The 22,606-nt window shown below is 41.8% G+C and overlaps 1 protein-coding gene across 6 annotated transcripts in view; it reads left to right on the forward strand.

Moving 5' to 3' along the window:
- The window catches only part of SNCAIP (synuclein alpha interacting protein), a 222,024-nt gene that overhangs the window by 173,878 nt on the left and 25,540 nt on the right, over positions 1-22,606 (forward strand). For 4 of the 6 annotated variants that reach the window (XM_007497827.3, XM_007497829.3, XM_056804502.1 and 1 more), the window contains 3 exons: positions 319-1,184; positions 3,158-3,337; positions 9,734-9,847. In XM_007497827.3, the coding sequence (XP_007497889.2) occupies positions 319-1,184; positions 3,158-3,337; positions 9,734-9,847 (1,160 nt within the window). The remainder of the gene's footprint in view (positions 1-318; positions 1,185-3,157; positions 3,338-9,733; positions 9,848-22,606) is intronic. The other 2 variants (XM_016423743.2, XM_056804504.1) reach the window with 2 other exon arrangements.

The raw sequence follows: 22,606 nt of genomic DNA on the forward strand, positions 1-22,606 counted from the left end.
GAGCATATAGTAAACACTATTGAGTGATAATACAACCGTCCCAAAGAGATAACCAACTAATGTGTTCTTATGATCTCTCTAAAGAAACAGATCTTCCCACAATCCCTCTCCACGTCTCCTCCGTTAGTGATTTGGTCCCTGATTGGTCTCTGTGTGTCTGTGGTGTGGCTAAGATGATCTCTGAGAAACCTTCACACATGAAGATTTAATCCTGGCTTAATTTGGATAGAATGTGTGTCGGTCAAGGTGTTCTTAGGATCCACTCTAGCAGAAACAAGACTCTGGGTGCCTTCTAATAACCCTCCTTTCCTCTTTTAGTTTCTAGTTCTACCTGGAACTGCGGCGTCTCAACTCTTATTACAAATGCACAAAAGCCAACTGGGATCGCAGATGTCTATAGTAAGTTTCGCCCTGTGAAGAGGGTTTCCCCCTTGAAACACCACCCGGAGACCCTTGAGAACAATGAGAGTGATGACCAAAAGAATGAGAAGGTGGAGTACCAGAAGGGAGGAGCTTTTGATCAGCCACCTCCAACGGAACAGCTCTGCCCTGGAGATGGAGAAGCCCTTAAAAGTAAGAGCATTGAGCCCAGTGTCTTATTGGGAGAGCTGGAGCATTATGATCTGGACATGGATGAGATTCTGGATGTGCCTTACATTAAGTCAAGCCAACAGCTTGCTTCTTTTACCAAGGCAGCTACAGAAAAGAGGATTGTGGGTATCTGTTCCACAGTGAATGGCCTTTCTGGCAAGAGCAACTCCACGGGCAATGCGGAGAACTTGACAACCAGCATGACACCCTTTTGCGTCTTGTCCCCAGTAAAAAGCTCTCACTTGAGAAAAGCTCCATCTCTTGTCCTTGATCAGCACAAGCATTCTTCTGAAGACCCAGAGCTTTCTCCAGCTCTGCTTCCATGCAATTCAGTCCATGAACCTGAACCCCCGAGCAAGGGATTCCTTAACAAAGCCTTTGCTGACCCCAATATGCTAAAAGTTGAAAACATCCTGCCCAACAGCGGCCAGCTCAGGACTTTACACCTGCAGTCCTCAGCCACAGAACCCAAACTGGATGAGCAGAAGAGCCATGTGAGCTGGAATCCAGGAGTCCCAGAAGAAAGGAGTGAGGATGTGAAAAAGATCAAAAGCATTCTGAATATTGTTAAAGAAGGGCAGATATCACTCTTGGTAAGTACCACCATGTACCTTGTAACATCTATAAATGGAGCACAAATGGAATTTAGTTGGCCAACCTCACTGGCCCCAGAGTAGCAAGCATGTTATTTTCCGTTCTGTTTTGAACTTGCAGCTTTAACTCCAAGATTTGGGCTATCCAATTTTCAAAATAAATGGATTGAAGTAAACACAAGGAAAAAGAAGTATAGCCCCCAGTTTATTTTATTTACATTTAATCTCACCATTTGAACTGAACCAAAGAAAATGCATTTTTTCCTGAAAAGAAAAAGCATCAATCTGTTCCTAAGGTTGAATCTTAAATCTCTTCCTTTCCAATTGTGATCAACTTATGTATTTCTTTGTGGACTGATGTCTTTTCCTTCTGGTGACAGGCTCACCAGAGGAAGAGGTATTTCTATGGAAGTGTTTGTATCAACTTCTTCAGTACATATTCTTGAGCACTTTGATTATACCCTGATTTAGATGAAATTTTGCCTTAGTTCCCTTTTTTGTTCCCAGAATCTAGAGGAGAAAATTCCTCCCAAAATAACCAGATTTAAGATAACCCAGTAAACAAAAAGATCTAAAGGGAAATAGCTCTGTATCAGAATGCCGTTTAAACTTGAAACAAGCCCAGTTGTAAACTGTTATTGATGATGTGATGCTGTAGAAATCATATTTAATCACTCCAATATGTATCCTGGTAATGTAGTTCATCTAACAGATTTTTAACACCTTACTCTCAGAAAATGAGCTTTAACCATTATCAAAGATTATATTTTCATTCATAATTCATATAATATGTCTATAATTACACAGGGAAGTGTAAGAGAATACATAGTGTAGGAGAAATACCCCTGGGTTAAGGAACAAGACTGGATTATTATGCTACTTCTTGACTGTGTGATCCTGGGCCAATCAACAAACTTCTTTGTGTTTTCGGTTTTCCATATGTGAAGTCACAATAATAATAGCTGCCCTGTTTGCCTCAAGGTGACGTTCCAAAGATCCTGTGAAATAGTGCATAGCAAAGCATTTTGAAAACCAGGTGCTTTGAAATAGTTGATATTATTATATAATGGAGTAAATAAAATAAACTACTTATCCCCCCCAAAAAAAACTTCCTTTTTTCTCCTTCATGCCCTTTGTTTCTCCCTCTCACCCTCCCTTTCCTCTTCTCCTCTCACAAATGAAAGATCCAGGAGGCAGCTAGGGAACTCTTTGGATCGAGAGCCAAACCTAGAGACCCAGAAACTGGAGATCTTGGATTCAGATCTGGCCTCAGACACTTCCCGGCTGGGTGACCCTGGGCAAGTCACTTCACCCCCATTGCCTAGCCCCGACCACTCTTCTGCCTTAGAACCAATACCCAGCCTTCTAATTCAATTGATTCTAATCCAGAAGGAAAGGGCTTAAAAATGTGGAAGACCCTCTTCCGTTCATGGATCAGTTCCTCTTCCCCTGACCCTGATGAGGGTGACTCTGATACCTCCAGGGAGGGGAACTGCGCTTGGCTGGGGAGATGCAGCCACCGAGTCCTTGAATAGCTGAAATGGGACACGCTCACGCTTCCTGTTCTAATAACAAAGGGATAGCCCGTCCGAGAGGCACTGCGAAGCGTTTGGACAGCCAGGACCGTGGCTCTTGGCAGTCAGTTCCTGCTCTAGCGCAGGGCTCTTCCCGCACAGGGATCCGTGGGTGGATTTCAGGGGAATCTCGTCTTGGAGAGACCCAGCTTTAACTGAAAGTTCCGTGTCCTTCCATTGTGGCTTATAAAGACAAACACGTTCTGAAAAGGGCTCGCAGACCTGGTCAGAATCCCCCGTCTTAAAGCGTTGGATGAATTAACAGGAATTCATCACCGCTCGCAGGTAGAAGCCGAGGACAGATTCGAGGGCCCCGCCGTTGCCGCGCCCGGTTCCCCGTCACGCCTCCCCTCCCCCCACGTTGACTCTCGGATAATTCCCCGCCTTTTGCTTCCGTAGCCGCACCTGGCTGCAGACAACCTGGACCAAATCCATGACGAGCGCGGGAACAACCTGCTGCACGTCGCAGCCTCCCAGGGCCACGCCGAGTGTCTGCAGCACCTGACGTCCTTGATGGGAGAAGACTGCCTGAATGAGAGGAACGAGGACAAGCTCACGCCGGCCGGCCTCGCCATAAAGGTACGTCTGCGCGGAGAGCTCGGCGCCGGCTCGGAACTCTTCGGGGTAGAACTCGGGGTTGGGTTTGAAGAACTGGAGCGTTTGGGGAAAGCGCGGGCTTTGGTGGGCGGCCGCTCGTGCTGAGCCCCTCCCTATCCTTTGGGGCCAGCGCAGCCTGTCCCCAACGCCGGACTGAAGGCCTTCCAGGCTTTGGGGCAGGACCGGCCAAAGCGTGCCCACGTTGCCGGCTTAGGGCCCCAGAGCCCAGTGCCGGCTTCGCCAAATGAGGAAGGCTCAGAAAGCGTTCGGGCACAAGGAACCACGCGCTTTGCTTTCTGAACGTGCTTTTTAACATAAATGGTGGAAAACGTGCCGTTAGCCAATGATGACCCGTTAGTGTTTAATTCAGATTTACTATGTAAGCTTGTGATGAAGACGGAAAATCCTGATGACAAGAAAAAGGGATACAGCATCTCATTCAGTGTGGCTGCTATTTGCCCCCCAGTTCATGCCTATACGTCTTTTTTCTCCTTTCAAAAGAACTCTTATTCGGGAATGCAACCCATATTTGGTCCATTGTGTCGTATTTCCTCAACATTATAACTTCCTTTTTTTTTTTTAAACCCTCACCTTCCCTCTTGGAGTCAATACCGTGTATTGGTTCCAAGTCAGAAGAGAGGTAAGGGCCAGGCAATGGGGGTTAAGTGACTTGCCCAGGGTCACACAGCTGGGAAGTGTCTGAAGCCACATTAGAACCCAGGACCTCCCATCCCTAGTCCTGGCTCTCCATCCACTGTGCTGCCCAGCTGCCCCCTCCACATTATAACTTTAGATCTTTACAATTAACTATTTCTGAGTTTTTTTGTGTAAGATCCAATTTCACATCAGTTAACTAGTAAAAAGGATAATGAACGGGTCTGTTGTTACTTCAGGTTAGCTCTTCCTGTTTCTTGGTAATTATGAAACACTCTCATTTGCTCCTCGGTGGATGTCACTCACAAGATGAATGATTTTTTAAGTATATTGTTAAGAGAGGAGCATTCAAGTGCTTCAGAGAATCCAACGGCCTCTTAATGGACCCCATCAGAAGTTTAAATGCGTTGTTGAGAGCTTCAGTAGAGCTCTGCATGCACTTTGTCAAAAACTACGCAAATTCAGCAGAATTTGCTTTGGGGAAATCCGCACTCGAGTGCCTCAGTGACAGGAAGGTGAACTCTTCAAAAGGAGAGTCATTAAACATTTCTCAAGTGCCTGATGTGCGCCAAATACTGTGCCCAAGTTTAGGGATCCAAAGAAAGGCCAAAAAGACTCCCTGCTCTGAGGAAGCTCACCATCTAATGGGGCCAATGGCGTGCCAACAACTGCGTACAAACCTCCCGGAAGGCACTAGAATGAAATGGGATCGGAAAGGGCTTCTTGTAGAAGATGAGACTTGAAGAAAGCAGGGAAGGCTTCATAAATAGGAAAACAATCACCATGAAATGCAAAGCCTGTAACTCCCAAAGACGGTCCTTCATTAATACAGGAGATGAACCGTTTTCTGAAGAAGTCACCGCTCCACTACCTTGAGAGAGAGAGAGAGAGAAAGAGAAAGGGAGAGAGAAGAAGCCATCCACTAAAGAGCTAGGCTACCACCTGATGTGAAGGTGCCTCTGGATTCTGGAAGGCTCCGCTAGACAAATTCAAGCTCCTGCTGGATGCAGTTCTCAGAGCAGCTGAGTGAAGCAATGAAGATGGGTCACCAAGTGATGATTTTTTTTTTTTTGTGGCCACTACAACCTCTGAAAGATCACTTATGAAAGAGACAAGAGGAGGCTGATACCTGATTAGATGACAAAGCTCCCAGATCAACCCAGAAATCATAAGTGAAAGAAAAGTCAATAATTCCCTCATTTTCTCTCTTTATCTACATATATACAAACATGCACACACATTTGTAAATATAAAAAGTTGTTCTTTATCTCAGCCGTTGTCCCTCTGTATCTGTTTCTCTCTTTGTCTTCGTCTCTAGTCTATCTTTTGTAAATCTAGATTTCCATATATCATATTTTTTAAACTGAGGTACAGATGTCTTTTTGTTAACAAAAGAAAATTATTCAGACACAACATAGGGAGATTTTTTTTTCTCTTCAGTACAAAGTAACCTTTTCTTTGAATTCAAATTGAACCTCTAAGAAAGCAAAAAATATAATTTTGCTTTGATTAGATTTCTATAAATGAAATCTGATTTGTATATTATGTTTATAAGGAAAAGGAAAGTTAAGCGTACAAACTTGATCCCACTTATGTGATTTTATTTTCTCTACTTCAAAATATTTAAAAAACCTTTCCTTTTGAATGATTTTGTGCCTCGATTAAATAATGGATAAGGAAAGGTTGTCTTATAGGTGTGAAGTTGCAGAATGACAGCCCTTTGACTTTCCCTGGAATATGCAAATACAAAAGAGTTTCTATCTGATAAATACTTTTTAAAATATCTTTCTAGAAAAAGAAATTGAGACTTCATGAGGTCAGTTGACTTGCTAAATTGAACCAGATCTCCCATGTATGGATACCGTGTACCATATTATGTTTTATAAGACTACTATCAATGAGTAGCTCATCCCTTTTCTGGGACTCAGTTACTCCATGTGTAAAAACAAAAAGTTGGTTCAAAGATATTATCATGAACACACATGAACACAGACTTAGAGCTGGAAGGGACCTGCCTTTAGAAGACGGTGAGTCCAACCATATCATTGTACAGATGAGGTACCAAGAACTAAAGGACACGCAGAGTCTCATAGAAGCTAGATGCTCTGAAGCCCTCCTTTTCTCCTTTTCTTCAACTCTCCAAGCACTGATTTCTCTATCGAATGAGGGCACTTCTTACATTTTCTGCTACAATGGCATTATTCTGAGGAAGGTGCTCTGTAAACCTAAAAACATGGTAGAAATATGAGTGGTTATTCCTTACTATGCAGTCATGAAGACTGGCAAAAGAGGGAAAGTAGCCCAGGAGGAGGAAGGTTGCAGCCATGGTTGTCTTTCTAAACACTGTCAGGCCAGATGGATAAAGAGGTGGTTCCTGATGAACCTGGCTTGTCTTCAAACTGAAGTATGATTAGTTGGTGACTTCTGAGTTAATCCTTTCTCCATAATACACGAATATGTTATTAAAAATATGGATTATTACCTTATGAGCAGTCCTTTTCTCTGTGGAACATGAGTCCATTCCATTTTGACCATCTTGATTCACAACCTTCTAGCATTTTAGAAACGTGTCCAATGTTACTTCATTGCTAATAAGATTTTGATTTGATTTGAAACTAACCGACTTCTACTGCAAATGCTTGTGATCTGTTTCTGAATGTTGGTGATATGAGGTTGATGTCTAGATCTCTGGATTCTGTGCCTGGAACATACGTAATCAACTGCTGATGGTAGCGTTTCTTTTACCAGTGCTAGTTGAAGCCTAGCTGCCTTCTTATCCCATGCGATTCTTATCTGTATCCTTCTGTAATTGTGGAGGCTTTATGGACATGTTATTCCTTCACTGATCCCTTTAGCTTGTGAGCTCCTCAAGGGCCAAGACTGTCTTTTGGCTTTCTTTGTATCTCCAGCACTTAGCATAGTGCCTGGCACTGACTTAATACATTTTTATTGATTGACTGACTGACTGACTGACACACATTTACTTTTCGTAATGGAGCACTCCATTCTTTGGTAGAATCACCAAAGCACTCCACCTCAAGGTGTTCTATCTGTTGTTGTGACTCTCCTGGATGCAGACCTTTCTGTAAGTCTTTGAATCATCTGTTAACAAGACTCAGGGTGTCCATCTGTTGTCTTTTGTTCCCATAACCTATCTGCCCGCCTCCTTTTTCAGTTATCCTTAATATTGTCATCAGCCCTAGCACGTATGCTGCCATCTACTTATGTGGGCTCCATGCATTTCTAGTATGCGCTCGGCTCTCTGGCTATCTAGTGAAATGGCACTGGGGAGAGCATATTAGTGCTGAAAATAGAGGCCTTAGTGACCAGGAACAGCTTGTAACTAGTGTGACCTGTCACACTTACAGCAGTACAACTGGGAAACTAACATTTTAGGCTATTCGAAAGGACATTTTCTTGGTTTTCCATTGTAATCACTGCTTCAATGCTCCAAGTTTCTAAAACATTGATCGATTGGAAGGGGAAGATTTTTTACTTGCTAAGTAAAAATGACTTGAGAAATAGAAGAGTTCATTTATTCTTTCTGGAATTATGCTGGCCTTATGTCTTTCAGACCCACTGCCAGTGACTCCAAAAACTCATTACTCTTGACCGACGTCAGCCAAATAAATGTTCTTTAAGAAACGCTCATTCATCAAAGAGTGGACGTTGGTATTTTTAAATAGTCCTTGGCCAGATTCTCCTCATTTAGGAACTTGTTTAATCTTAGTTTCTAGCGGTGGCTTTTTTCACATAATTAACAAGCAAAGGATTTAGAAGTTACCGGAATGATTTGAGGTAGCTGAAAAGAAGTAGAATTAATTAGGATACCGATTGGAAAGTACATGAGAAAGAGATGTAGAAAGGCAGCGGATGACAGATCTCTTTCCTAGAGTCCTTGTCAAAGCAAGAAAGCCTAAGCTAGTCTTATGCAATTTGTCATTATTGAGTGCCTTCTAGGTACAAATGCTAATAGTATTTGATAGTAAATGCTATCCGAGTCTAAGGATTGAACTCTGGCCGCTCCGGTCACTGACCCCTGGGAGGGCCACCGTGCTAGATGGACTCCAGGGAACAAAAGAATTTGGGGATCCTCTATACCATGTGGGAGAGTCAAGAGGCAGGGAAAGATGACTGACATCACTAGAGCTACAAGGAAATGGGGGTGTTCAAACAACACTGATGGGATACAATCCAGCTTGGGAAAGGAATCATGGCTAGAGGCTGGGGTGTAAGAAGGGGCTGCTTCCAATGGACACTAAAGGATGGTTCCTGGCCAGGTGTGGATCTTCTTGGGAAAGGTCTGATACACTAGAAGAGGGTCCTTAGCATACGCTTAGTCTCACCCGACAAGGACTGTCCTTTCCCTGAGGGTCCCCCACTCAGTCTGAAACTGATAGCCGGGGATTCCCTTAAGGGTAGATTCTCATGGGAGCAGGGAACAAGGACAAGCTTTGGGGTCTCCAACCTATAAGCTAGTCCTGAAACTTGGGGTTCATCAAATCCCACCAGGCCACAAGTTTGGGGTTCTAGATTCCATGTTGACACTACTGTTAGGCAGTATTGCACTCAGGTTGAGTTCACTTTAGTTTTTAAAAATTAAAAAATGCTGTTCCTTATTCATGAATTTGGGAAGCATTTCGCAAGTAGAACAGTATATATACCATATGAGATATCATAGTTGTCACAATAAGGTAAATATTCTTTAAACTACAATATTAGCCACGAGGGCGTCTGCAGAGAAACCCAGCTGTCACTAATGGGGGCAGAGGAGAAGGCATAAAAGAACATAGCTGGTTCTGCTTGGCGCCCAAGATTGGTTCAGTCTGTTACAAAGGAGACATATAGAGTGTGTCAAGAGTTTAGTCAACAGATGACAAAGCCAGCCGATATTTTGCGCAATTCAAGTGATTCAATGAGAAAATAACCAGGCAAAGCTGCAAAGATGGTGGTTGCCTAGTGTTTCTGCCCCCCCCCCCATGGTTCTCAAACTGACTTATCACTGAGACTTTCTCCACTGATATTGTGAGGTCCAGCTTATTTATTTATAAATTTTAATTTATAAAGTTTATTATCTAACAAAATAGAACCATGTGACCAAGTTTTTCTACCTGCTCAAAATCCCTGCTCCACCAAAGCCACCACAGGAAGGAAAAGAGGCCGAGAGATGGAACTCCACCCAATTTATCTCCTGTCTACATCAGCACGTAGGGTGCTGGGAATTGTAGTTTTGCTGGGGATTGTAGTTTTTAGGGTAACAGATTCAAGTTACACAGCATGTACATTTTTTTTAAAGTACTGTGACTGGGGACAGCTGGGTAGCTCAGTGGATGGAGAGCCAGACCTATAGACGGGAGGTCCTGGGTTCAAATCTGCCCTCAGACACTTCCCAGCTGTGTGACCCTGGGCAAGTCACTTATAAAAATTAAAATTAATCTCAAATAATAAAATATTGCATTTTAAGAGATTTAAGTGATCATTAGAAATCAAGGAATAAAGAAGATACAAAATAAAGACCATATGCCCATGGCTGATTAGCCATTTCAAAATCCCCGCTCACCACCTCCGTGCTCACCAACAAAGCCAAAAAGAGGGCGCGACCCCCCATGTCCCTGCAAAAGCCATGGTTCACCAGTGATTTCTTCCAGAACTAAGTTGACCATTTCTGAAGAGTTTTTCAGATAAACAACCACTCATTTCTAACCTTTCTTTTTCACCATTCAGAATGGTCAGCTGGAGTGTGTACGATGGATGGTGAGCGAAACGGAAGCTATTGCAGAATTAAGTTGTTCAAAGGATTTCCCAAGCCTTATCCACTATGCAGGCTGCTATGGTCAGGTAGGTGGTTTCAGAAATTATCCACCCTTTTCTATTTCAAATAACAAACTGGAAAATGTTTACCCTGAAAATGCAGGCCTGTCTTCTAGGAGATCTGATTAAATGTGATCCTAGGCACGTCGCTCAATCTCTGATCGCCTGACAAAAGGATACGTTGCATGCCCTAAAGAAAGAAATGGCAAACCATGCCAGTATGCTTGGCAAGAGAACCCCCAGAAGGACGGTGGTCCCGTGGGATCCTCAAGAGTGAGACACAATGGAACAACAGCATCAGATGTCAAAGGGGTTATTGTAATCATGAAAACTTGCTTTCCTGCAGCTTAGAAAGCGTATCTCTGTCTGAGACAGTGACATGAGTTTTCTCCTTTGCAGAGTCGTGAATTTAATAGCCAACGTTGCCCATTCTGCCCATCTGAGTCTAGAGATGAACCTCATTACCTTTCTTGGAGAGCAGTCAGTCTAAGCTAGCCAGGGAAAATGGAATGATAGTGTGCCAAAGATCCATCGTCTAAGCCCCCAAAGCAGCCATTTATTTCAATAGCTTTAAGCCTATGTGTTTGTGGCAAAAAAGGAAAAGTGTGCTTCTCATGTGTGAACCTCATCTTTTCTGACTTCAGGACAATACCCCATAGGAACAGATTAGTGGTGTTCTCTCTTACAGATGACCATTTCTGAGCATAAAAATCTCAAATTAAAAATAATATTTGAATTGGAAAAAAGCCCTTATACTCAAGTTTAAGGGTGCCACCTCGTTATTCTTCAGTGGGGATTCTGTTTGGTTCACTGGTGGTTCTTTCTGCTGAGTATATTTTCTTTTACCTTGATGGTCTATGGCATTTATTTGCTGTGATGCATGTGGGCCAAGAAAAATGTCCAATTTTATATAAAAAATGCCACAAGAGAGTAGAGACACGTTTATTGTGCCTCTCCCTCACCATCTTCTAAGCCTCCTTATTGACTTTTGGGTGACCTGGGAGAATTCACGGGTTCAATGCATAAACTTCGGCAAGAAAAATTAAAAATGTTTGGAAGGCCGCTCTCCCAGGAATGGTAGAGCGTTACCAGGTTAGCTAACTTACATTCCTCTATTAAGACAAAATGATCGATTAACTTGACAAACAGGACTTGGGATGACGATGATAATAATAGTTGTTATCAGTATGACTATTAGTATTAATAGTTAGCATTTTACAAAGGAGCTAGGTGGTGCAGTGGAGTCAGGAAAACTGATCTTCCTGAGTTCCTATCTAGCCTCAGACTCTTCCTAGGTGTGTGACCATGGGCAAGTCATTTAACCGTTTGCCTTAGTTTCTTCAACTGTAAAATGAACCAGAGAAGAAAATGGTAAACTACTCACGTGTCTTTGCCAAGAAAACCTTTAATATGGCCATGCAGAGTCAGACAAAACTGAAATGATTGAACAACAATTTATGTAGTGCTTTAAGCAAAGTGCCCAATCTTCATTACAATGCCATGAGGCAGTTGATATTATCCTCATTCGACAGATGAAGAAAATGAGGCTGAGATTAAGTGACTTGCTCTGGGTTCCAACCAATCTTGATTCTTGGTCTAATTCTATATCCACTGTACTACTTATCAGTCTGCTTGGGGAAGTGCAGGCTTGGAACCAAAAGATCTAGGTTTGAATTGTGGCTATGAATGAATTATTAACTATTAATTGTGTTTATTAGCCATATGGTGTTGGATGAGTCCCATAACTTCTCTGGATTTCAGTTCCTTATGTGTAAATCTATAATGCCTTATGATATGAAGACATTGGTCATAGGACATCATTGAGCCGGATCATTCCAACGTACAGTGACTGCCATTTTTCATAGTAGAGTTGTTGATCCTTAGTGTAACTAATAGAGGTAAATGTTTCAATTCCCCAATTCACTTTGTCTATATAAATACTGGCTACAAATTATACACAACTTTGGAGAGATTTTGGCTCGGCGTCCATGAAAAGTAGGAAGAACATCCATAACGACTGAAAAATCTAAGTAAAGAGGCTTTGGGCATTCTTCATCTCATAATTCTGACTTCTGTAGGTTGTGTTCAGTGAGAATAATCAACATTGTTTCTCATTTCTTTGAAGCTTTTGGGAAGCAATCGAAAGAAACAATACTGCTTGAGCCTGGTTGGATAATGATGACATTTCTTTGGCTTCGATTAGAAAACTATTGAAATCAAAAGGCTCGTGGAAGAGGTTTTTTAAAATTCTTTACTTCAAACTAAGAATCAGTTTTCAGAGGGAAGGGAAGGGAACAAACATTTAAATACCTACTATGTTCCACTTTGCGTTGTCCTATGAATTAGGAACAGAGTGCCTAAATATTCTGGAAAGATCATTACATGAAAAAATAAGAAAGGAGAAAATGCAGAAGGCCCGTTACATGAGTGAATTCTGTGTCACCAGTCTAAGTACCAGTCACTAATGTACCAGATAACCTGGGAATATGCTGACCTTGGAAAGAGAAGAAGGAAAACATTTTCGCAGGGACTATTCTTAGGTAATCTTATAACATCCAACACAGGCAAGTTCTTTCTGCAAGAAGCAGGAATTGCAACGTGCTCCTTCTGGTTTTATTTTCTCAATAAATACTTCTCTGAAAGATAGTACAAGGCAAAATTACTTTCTTCATTTACTTGTCCTCTGCCCATCATCTATATTCTTCAAGAACTGACTAGACCTGATTGGTATTCTCATAAAAATTAGCTTTAAAGATCCTACTAACATAGGGTGGTGGGAATGGTTGTGATCTGCTGTGATTCATCTTCTGGATGACGGCTCCTGATTTTCCTCATTTTGACAGATGAAGTCCCAGAGGGTGAAATGACTTCATCGCCTGATTGTACAGAGTGGAACTAGCCAAAAGGGATGTGAAAGCAGGAACTTCTAAAGGCATTCAAAGAACAAGCAGACAGTCCTCTTTGCCAGTTTTTTCCCACTTTACACTATCTCTATCCCTTGAGATGCTGTTGGTTGACCGAACAATTGGGACAAAAGCCATGTTAGTAGATTGAGTTAACTGCCTGATGAAGTGTGCTCTCATTCATTACACAGTTTAAGTTTACATGGGCTTCATATTCATGACTCTCTCTGCAGCATGGCAGGGATGGTACAAAAATAGTATTAACTGGGACCTAGAATACGTCGCTCCCTGCTCTGCTATTAATTAATTGTGATCTTTATTTAGAAAGTCAAATCAACTTTCTGAGCCTGGGTTTGGTTGGGTAATTTCTAATCTTTGACGCCTGAATCATTCTGTGAACCTAACTTCTTCCTGCTGTTAAAATATCTTCAAAAGTATCCATATCTGTCTTAAGATCTTCACTGAGAAAGTGGACAAACCAATGACTGCTGAAGATTCATAATAATGTGAATTCATTTTTTTAAGGAAAATACCAACCTAAATAGCTTTTTTTAGGAAGCAATTTGACAAATTTAGTAGAAAGACATGTTCTCTATGTTCTCTTGCTACTCCACAAAATCTAACTCAGAAATACTAATTGTCAATCATCATTTATTATGGAAGAAAGGAAACAAACATTTATTAAGTGCCTTCTATGGTCCAGGTTCTGTGTTTCCATTTACAAATACTATCTCATTTTATCCTCATGACAACAACCTATAAAAACAATAAAATAAATGGTGAGCTACATAAAATATAGATGAAAAACTCACCAATACAAGTTCAAAACTATTCAGGTACTTTTGATAGATATAATCAAATGTATCTTCAGTGATGAAGTGCAGCTCAAATGTGAATTTCCCTTCAGGGCCAGGAGCAAGGATGCTGAAGAGACTCTCATTATAAAAATATTTATTGAAATACATAAGGATAACAAGGATTTCTAATTGTAAGGGATTCTAAATCCACCCAAATAAACTCCCTGGTTACGCAAGGAACTGCTTCCCCTGTGTTTCACAGGCTACACTAATCCTCCCTGATCTGACTAACCCAAATTTATACTATCTAAATAAAACTAATACTATTATCCTTATAATTCTTCAACACCAATCAAGTTAGAACTCTGAGCTTTAACAGACTCAGAATCCAAACCAAAGACCAAGTTTTTCTTTGGTCTTCTCAGAGTTAAATCAATCTATAGATAGTCAATAGTGTTTCCCAAGTTGGGAAATGAAAACACTAAGCTCCTTTAAGTCTTTCCCTCAGACAGAGAGAAAGGCAAAGATGTTACCTCCTCCAGCCCTGAGAGAGTGCTTCTGAGTGTATGTCTCTGCCAACTGCCAGAGAGAGTAATTGACCCAGAAAAAATGGTTATAACTGTAAACATCTGAAATCAACATACTCTCTCAGCTCTGCTTCAAACTCCAATTTTTTCTCAAGTCAGCATTCTATTTTTTATCCCTAGACTAATAAAAAAATACTTATTTTCTAATATCATCCTTATAAACCCTAGGAATAAGATGCTATTGTTATCCCCATTTTATATATACTTCTGGAAACTGAGATAGAAGTTAGGTGACTTGCTAAGGTCACACAGCTCAGAAATATATAAAGTCATATTCCAATTCAGGTCGTCCTGACTCCAGCCAAGTTTTCTATTCACTGAAAACTTATTAGATAAATAAGATTTATATCATATTAAAAATAATTTTCCTAAAAAGCAATTTTTGCATTTAGTATTTTGTTCTAATATCTAAAAAGATAATTCATATATTGCACTTCATAAAGACTTTGTTTACAACAACATTTGGAGGAAAATAATGCAAATGTTATTATCTCCATTTCATGAATGAAGAAACTGAAAATCATAGACAAGGGCATGGTCATCTACCTAAAAGTGTCAGATTTGGGACTCAACACGAGGTATTTTGACTGTATCTCCTTGATTAATTTTTTCCCACTCTTCTATGATGCCTTGATGGAAAGCCATAAAAAATGGAGGCATTTCAATAAAGGAAAAATTCAACATTCCTACCTTGTAATCATATGAAATGATAAGAGGATATGAGGGACATATTCACAAGGGAGTCATGCATTTTTTGTTGGTAGCTTTTTAAAAAGGGATAATTTCTTTCTCTGGACTGTTTGATGGTCACATTTCAGGAATAAATCAATAATACTGCAAATGTGTATATTACATATAAAACCAGAGTAAGAAACATCTTTTGATTAATGTATGAGTACTTCTGACCTTCAAAGACTAGATTTTAAGAAATCATAATTGCTATTTTAGTACCTCTTCTTTAATATAGGCATAATAGTCTTTGTGTGTATATAGTTGTATATATACACACACATATACAGATGACATTATATGCATATATTCATGCATATGTTTAGATACATGTCATCATGGCTAGATGGTCAAACTAAGAGTTAAGAAGTCTTGGACTCAAATCCAACTTCAAACACTTAATAAGTGTGTGATTGGTTAAGTCCTAGGAATATAGATTTAGAGCTTGCAAAGATCTAAGAAGCTATCAAGTGTAACCCTCTTTCCCAGTTTTGAGAGAGAGAAAACTACAGCCAAGAAAAATCTCATCACTTGTCACTTAATACCTCTGAGCCTTAGTTTCCTTATTTGTAAAATAAAGAAAATAATAGCAGCTACCTCCTGGGAATTACTGTGAAGATCAAATGAGAGGATTGTGTAAACCTTAAAAAATAATATAAATATGAGTTATTCTTCTTATTGTCATTAACATCTCATTCTTTTATGATTAAAATAGTCTGAAAATAAGTTACTATTTTTCATTTGTATTTAATAGACTATATGTTATAATAATTATATTAATAGATTATATTTGTATATTATATTATTAATTTATATTAAACTTTATGTATATAATTTTTTAAAATGACAACTCTTTGTGACTGAATAAATGTACTGGCATGAAAATTGATCTTCTATAGACACTAATCTTTAGCACAACTCCAGTAGCAGATAGAACAGGGAAGAGAGATTTTGTCCTATTCCCAGTTTTAATCTCTTCTATGTATTTTGAAAATCTTTTATTCTTAGTATTCTGGAGATTAAGAACACTGAGTTTGGTGAATGAACATTGTCCTTAAAAATTTTAAGGCTCAGTGCTATGTCTGGGCAGTTGGGGTAACAGTTCTGCCTATAATGATGTTATAATGCCAGTACGTTTCATTTGCTGAATTCCCAAGTATATTGTTAGTGGATGGGAATATTTGTTGTATTTATTGTCAGTTCATTCAGAAAGGATAGGGAGCTTCTGGTGTATAACCCTGGGGTGCCTAATTGTGTCTTTCTAGGTGTCCAGCAGATGCTACATTTTGGGAACGTGCAATCATATGTTGGTACACAGTGTCTGTCCCTTCATCCTATAGTTTGCACTGATCAATAAGTGCAAGTTCTATAAGAATAACCACTCTGTAATTTCTGGTGGTGATAACATGAGCTTGACTTACCATTGTAAACCCTTTCATCTCCATAAATAAGTCTGCATGACTCAACCATTTGTTTTACACTTCTTTGTCAACATATTGTCAGCAGAGTTCACGGAGCACCTTGTGATTCTACTCTTGGTTTTTACCATTTAAAAGACTTTATTTATCAGTCACAGAGCTGCAATTTCAGGTCACCTAAACCCACACACGTGTCAACATTTGGCAAAACTGGATCCTCGTTCTTACAGGTTAATAAGAAGAAGGACAAAAGTGAGCAAATTATGGCCAGTTTGAATCTTGATCTGCAGATCTCCCCACAAAATACTTCTGGGTAGATGCAGAAAGGCCACTTCATTCCATACCTGAAGTGTTATTTGTTTATGACACTGACTCCCTCATGTGCCATGAGCTAGACTAATAAGTGCGGGTGTACTCACTAAAGAAAGAAGGGAGCTCAGGCCTTTCACTTAGGTGAAAGCAAGTATCTTGGTCTGTGTGATATCATGACCCATTGAATTTGAATTGTCCAGTTTTCAAACTGCCAAGAAGCAGACATAGCCTAAGAAAACTTAAAAATCTGGAAGTCAGATCAACAAATACGTATTATGTACCTACTTCCTACCAGGCATGATATTGAAAGACTTCAACAGTCTCAAGCTCTCGTGGACAGTAAAAGCTTAGATAAGAAGAATGAAGAATGGAATTTAGGAAACCAAAGTCTGTAAGATATGATACCTTTCCTCAACAATTAGAAGTAAAAAGAAAAAGCGTAAGAAGATGCTCAGAGTCCAAATAGTACGAAAAAACTGAACAATTCCAACATCAATGTAAAAAATATATACTATATTGTAGCTTAATTCTGGATAGAGGCTTAAATAAGGAAATAGAGAATCCCTAAAGAAAGAGGATGTAGAAAATTTCTGGATGGTTATACATTTGAAAGAAGCATGATATAACAAAAGAACAAGTTAGATAAAACATGAAACAGAAAACTTGCATACTTTTAATATAATCAATAACAAGAAGTTTGCATCTCTATAAAATTGGAAAGACGGTCCATATAAAATCAATAATTTTTAGCCCAAATAATTCAAGTTAATCAAGAATTATACTGTGGTCTCAAGAACCAAAGCAATTAAAGGAGAATCCCCAAAGGAGGATTATGTCAGTGAGATGATGAATAATATCTTCTTGAATGTCTCCAGGTTTATCTGTCTCCTAGAAGACGCCATGTTCTTAATCACTTGTTCTTGACATTATTTTGTCAATGGCATGTTTTAAATAGAGAACAGATTTCAATATGGATGTCCCATTCTCTAATGGTCTTAGTAGGTTTACATCTGTTTTTTCTATTTAGAATACCTAAGCCATGAGCGTGGAACTAAATCAGAGCTTTTGATAATCATTTCTTGTAGTTGTTCAGATAGAGAGATATAGATACTTAGTATCAGACATTTAATATCTGTGTGACCTTGGGCAAGTCACCTCTGGCTGCCTCAGTTTCCTCATCAATAAAATGGAGATGATAAGAATAATACTATGCTGTTGGAAGGACAAATGCAAACATTAAAATTTTACATGCATGCTAGTTATTACAGCCAGTTATTGTGGCTTGCTTTCATACAATGCTTCAAACTTTGCATTAAAATAATGACAATAATTGTCATTATTATGATTGCCCTTTAAATAAGGAAAAGAATTCCTTCTTCTCTGTCTCCTTTAGTGATTCCTCACCTAGCCTGAGGTTATGTTCCAGAGAGCCCTGCACATCCACGAAGTAGCGGCGGTCTATTTTATTATTTCTATCTATTTAAGGCTCTATGAGCCCTTCCCACTCTCTATAAACCTTTTCCACACTCTTATCAGCCTGCAGTCCCTGAGCCAATCAGCGCCCAGGATACAGAACACAGCGCTGGGGTTGGTCACCTTTCATTCCATCAGCCAATAGCGTGCTGCGATAAGTGTGACGCCTCAAACAGAATCAGTTTTGTTTTGTGTTCACAAGCCTTTAGCCTTTGCTGGAATTTGCACATTGTTCCTGCCACATCTGAACAGTGAACCACGCTAGAGTGAGGGACGCTGCATCCTTCCTGGGTCAGTGCCACGTCGCTACATCACTGTGTCTAAGAAGCCGTCGAATCTGGGGTCATGTACAGAGATTACGAGATACCACAAATGGCCGGTTGGCTGTTTATTAGTGCTGAGCTTAAATAAATAGTGTGTATACATCTAACCAGCATCTAGAGGCAGGGAGGAGCAGTGAGCAAGTCCTCAGCTAGGGCCATCTTTGTAGTGAGTTTGTGTTTTCAGTAGCTCTCCCATCTCCACTGACGCAGCCAGTCCCCCCCAGGAAACACTCAGCTCCCAAGGATTTGTGGAACTCAAGAACACTCTTCTATTGGCAGCTACTAAACACACTGGAGTTTGGTTCAGACGCACAGATTACAGCACCGGTACGTGGCTGATCCATCTTCACTTACATTTTGAGCCTGAGGCGCTTAGGAAGGAAGAACAATGGCTGCTGATTACCTCGAGCCTCCCTCCTCGTTCTCCCATCAGCTCTGTTCGTTGGCTCTGAGCTCTTTTTCTGGCATTCGTTATTAGTGCCTAAAAGACAAAATGAGCTTCTTGAATGGCCGTAGAGGGCCCGCTCCACGCCGCTCCACTTCCTCTTGGGCCACGACTCATTCACTATCTGCAAAGCCCACGTGAAGGTCTTTGCTTTTTACCAAGACTGGGGCGTTGTACAGCCATTTCAACGGGGAACTGCTAGATCCCGAGTCGTCATTACTAGGTCTTGTGAATGGGTCGGCCAGCCGCTTAAAATGAGCATCTACCTGGGACAGCCCAAGGCAATCTTTCATGTCTGATAGTGGCTCACAGGACATACCGTGGCACAGCAGAGCCTACAGTGACGATAAAAGGGGATGCACAGCTTCCCTACTGCCTCTGTTTAGAGAACAGCCTTGCATCTGTGCCACAGGAGAGTAGGCTACGGGGCAAGTAGCGTTTCTTATTCAGCTTAGAACTATCGAACCCCGATTCTTTTATGGGCCCAAGCAGCACCTGCCTCTGACACGAACTGACCGCCATTCTAAGCAAGTCTGTCACTGAGTCAGGAAGCATTTATTAAGTGTCTATTATGTGACAAGATCCAGGAAAGGACATACAAAAAGGAGGGGGAGAGTCCCTGCCTTAAAGGAGTTCACAGTCTAATGGAGAAGACTACAAGCACACAAAAATGTACAAATAATTTGTATCTACATGTGTGTGTGTGTGTGTGTGTGTGTGTGTGTGTGTGTGTATAAAATAGGTAATTAAAGGCAGGGAGGGTTAGGAATGGTTTCCTGGCAAATATAACATTTTAGTTGGTACTTCAAGGAAGTGAAAGAAGCCAGAAGGAAGAGATGAGATGGGAAGACATTCCGGGCATGAGAAAATGCCCAGACACGAGACAGTGTTCAGAATAGCCAGGAGATCTGCCTATCACGGATCACGAGTACATGTGGGGGAATGAAGTATAAGACCAGAAAGGCAAATGGAGGCTTGGATTTGAAGGGCTTTGAATGCGAAGAAGAGCATTTTGTATGTGATCCTGTAGTCCAGGGGCCCCCACACTTCTTACACAGGGGCCCAGTTCAGACCATTGGAGGGCTGGACTATAAAAAGTACGATGAACACATCTGTATACGCTGTCTGGGATAGCGGAGGCTGCAGCACTGGCTGGGATGGACTGTCACACCTTGCACAGCCCATCACCGCCACCACTATACCGGGCAGCAGGCTACACAGTGCGGAATCCCCTCCCCCAGATCGCCGCTCACCATGCTGACGGCTTCCATGGTGCAGCCACAGAATCCTTTGCAGGGCGCCTCGTACTCCTTCAGTTACTCTCAGAACAAGGCGCCACACCAAGGATGATGTCACCGGAAGTAGTCCTGTATGTGAGTGATGCCGCGCTTTGCAGCACTGCCACATACTGTGTTCCTCTCACTGACCCCCAGTGAAAGAGGGGCCCCTTCCGGAAGTGTGGTGGCTTCGGGGGGCTGCATGTGGCCCGTGGGCCATAGTTTGGGGCCCCACTGTCGTCAGTAGTGTAAAAATGGCGGTTCCTGAGGTTAAAGTAAAGGTTCTCTCCACTGATTTGGATGGTCCATCAGGGGAGTTCTCAGGGAGTGTCAGAAGAAGGGTCTGTATATGAGAGAGATGAAGCTGGGATGGACTAGCCTGTGCTCTCCTCTCGCCGCTCCTAAAGCAGAAGCAGCTCCTCTACCAGGTATACTGGGGTTCCCAGAGGAAAGGGGGAGTAGGGAGTTGAAGACGGGTCTCTCCTACCGACTCAACCCAAAGACAGCCTCCCTAGCCCAGAGAGGACTTGGAGACAAGCCCCTGTGGAGGCTCTGCCTGAGCAGGGGAGGGTCTCCGTGGCTCTCTGTTGATCGTGTCCCATAGACCTCCTCAAACATAAGAGCTTGGCCAATCTGACTGCTGTTTGTAAGATTTAATGCGGATCTGTGGGCGACAGAAAGTGAGGGTTGCTTACCTTAAAGTCCTCCTACACAATCCATCGCCTGGGCGGAGCGTTTTTGTGGCCTCGGGCTTCTCCGCCCCACTCCCCAACTAAACAACCCCACTATTGGTTTATTTATCTGTCTGTCCTATAGAAACCAGAAAGAGAAAGGTGCAGGAAGGCTGGAAGGGGCGAGGGAGCTGGGCTCTCCTCCAGGCGTCCACGGCCACCCCTTTGGGGATTAAGGAATCTTCTCCTCAATTGAGAGGTAGCTAGAGATATAAAATAAATGATAGGATTGTGGGAAAACTTGAATGCGGGATCAGGATGTTCTCTGGCGGCTCTCAGGGAAGTCTTCAGCCCAGGAACAGGTCTTGCCAGGTCAAGGACTCAGCTTAAAAGGCCCAGAATTCCCTGTAGATCTTTCTCAGGTCAGTTTACTTTCCCAGAATCCCTCGCTCTCCACCTGACTCTTTCTCTCCCTCAACCCGGATGCCAAGGTTCCAAAAATCCTTTCATGCGCCATCATGACAATGGGGAGCCACTGGGGTTCTTGAGACAGGGAGGTACTAAGTTCTGATTTGGGCAGCTGAACTGGAGGATGCCCCGAAGTGGGGAGGGACTCAAGGAAGTCAGACTGACCCGCAGGCTATTGCAGGAGTCCAGGCTTGAGGTGAGAATTCACTTCTCAGGGCTCGGGCCAACTCTCTTAAGTTGCAGAAAAGATTCTGAAACGAGGAAGGAGCATCCACCAGGGAGTTCCTGATAGCAGTGAAGCCGCAGCGGAGCAAAAGGTCCTCCTACTCAAGCATGATTCTACGTTCTTGCTCTGGAGTTTTAAAAATGAATCACAAAGGGCAGCGAAGGAGCCAGGCCTGGATCCAGGAGGTCTTGGGTCCAAATACGACCGCAGACGTCCATCAGACAAGCCACTTTGTCCCGGTCGCCCAGCCCTGGCCATTCTTTCTGCCCTGGAGCCAATACTGCGTGCTCATTCCAAGACAGAAGGTAGGGCTGTTTTTAAAAGTTAACTGCAGGTAGCTAGATAACAACTGATGTAAAATGATTCTTAGAATTATACTGGCCTGCCAGTTGAGTTTGAATCCGCAGCCTAACACGGCGTCGAAAGGCAGTCTTGACGAGGTAGACCGTGATTAGAGATTTTCAGCTGGAATGGGCACCTCATTATTTTACAGATGAAGAAACTGAGGTCCCGAGAAACGAATGGCTTGTTTAGCATCACAAATGTCGTCCGAGGGGTGGGATTCTGCGTATCTTGTGCTCTGCTCTGCTAAGACCTGGTTTTCTGAAGGATTCTGTTCAGTTTTGTGCCCGGGACCTTGACGTGCTCCTGAAGCAAAAAGTGTGCAAAGGAAGGCAACAAAATGAAAGGAAGAGGTAGAAGGAAAGAATGTGATCCTTTTAGCCTGGAGAAAACTTCGGGGAGATGTGCGAACTCTTCGGGCATCTCTGTGAGGGACTTATTTGAGAGCAGTGTTCAGTTTCTGTTTCTAGAAGCCAAAATGAAGATGAAATAGGGAGGAAGGGGAGATGGGGATGAAATTATAAGAAGGTAAGATTTGGCTCAGTAGAAAGCAAAATATCCTAAAAATTAGAGGAAAAGCACAGGCCCCAAAGGGGAATGGAATGTGTAAAGGAATTATGAGTTATGAATAAAGGGGATAATAATAGCATTCACTCAGTCTCCTGAAGAGTTTAAACGACAACATACAGAAAGCACTTTGCAAACCTTAAAGCACTCTCTAAATGCTAGTGATGATGCTAATGATGGAGATGCTGCCGTGGAGAATTCTGCTTAGCTTTGGGCTGAATCTATTGATTTATGAGTCCAAAGATGCT

This window comes from Monodelphis domestica, chromosome 7 (assembly GCF_027887165.1).
Source record: "Monodelphis domestica isolate mMonDom1 chromosome 7, mMonDom1.pri, whole genome shotgun sequence".
Taxonomy (NCBI): Eukaryota; Metazoa; Chordata; class Mammalia; order Didelphimorphia; family Didelphidae; genus Monodelphis; species Monodelphis domestica.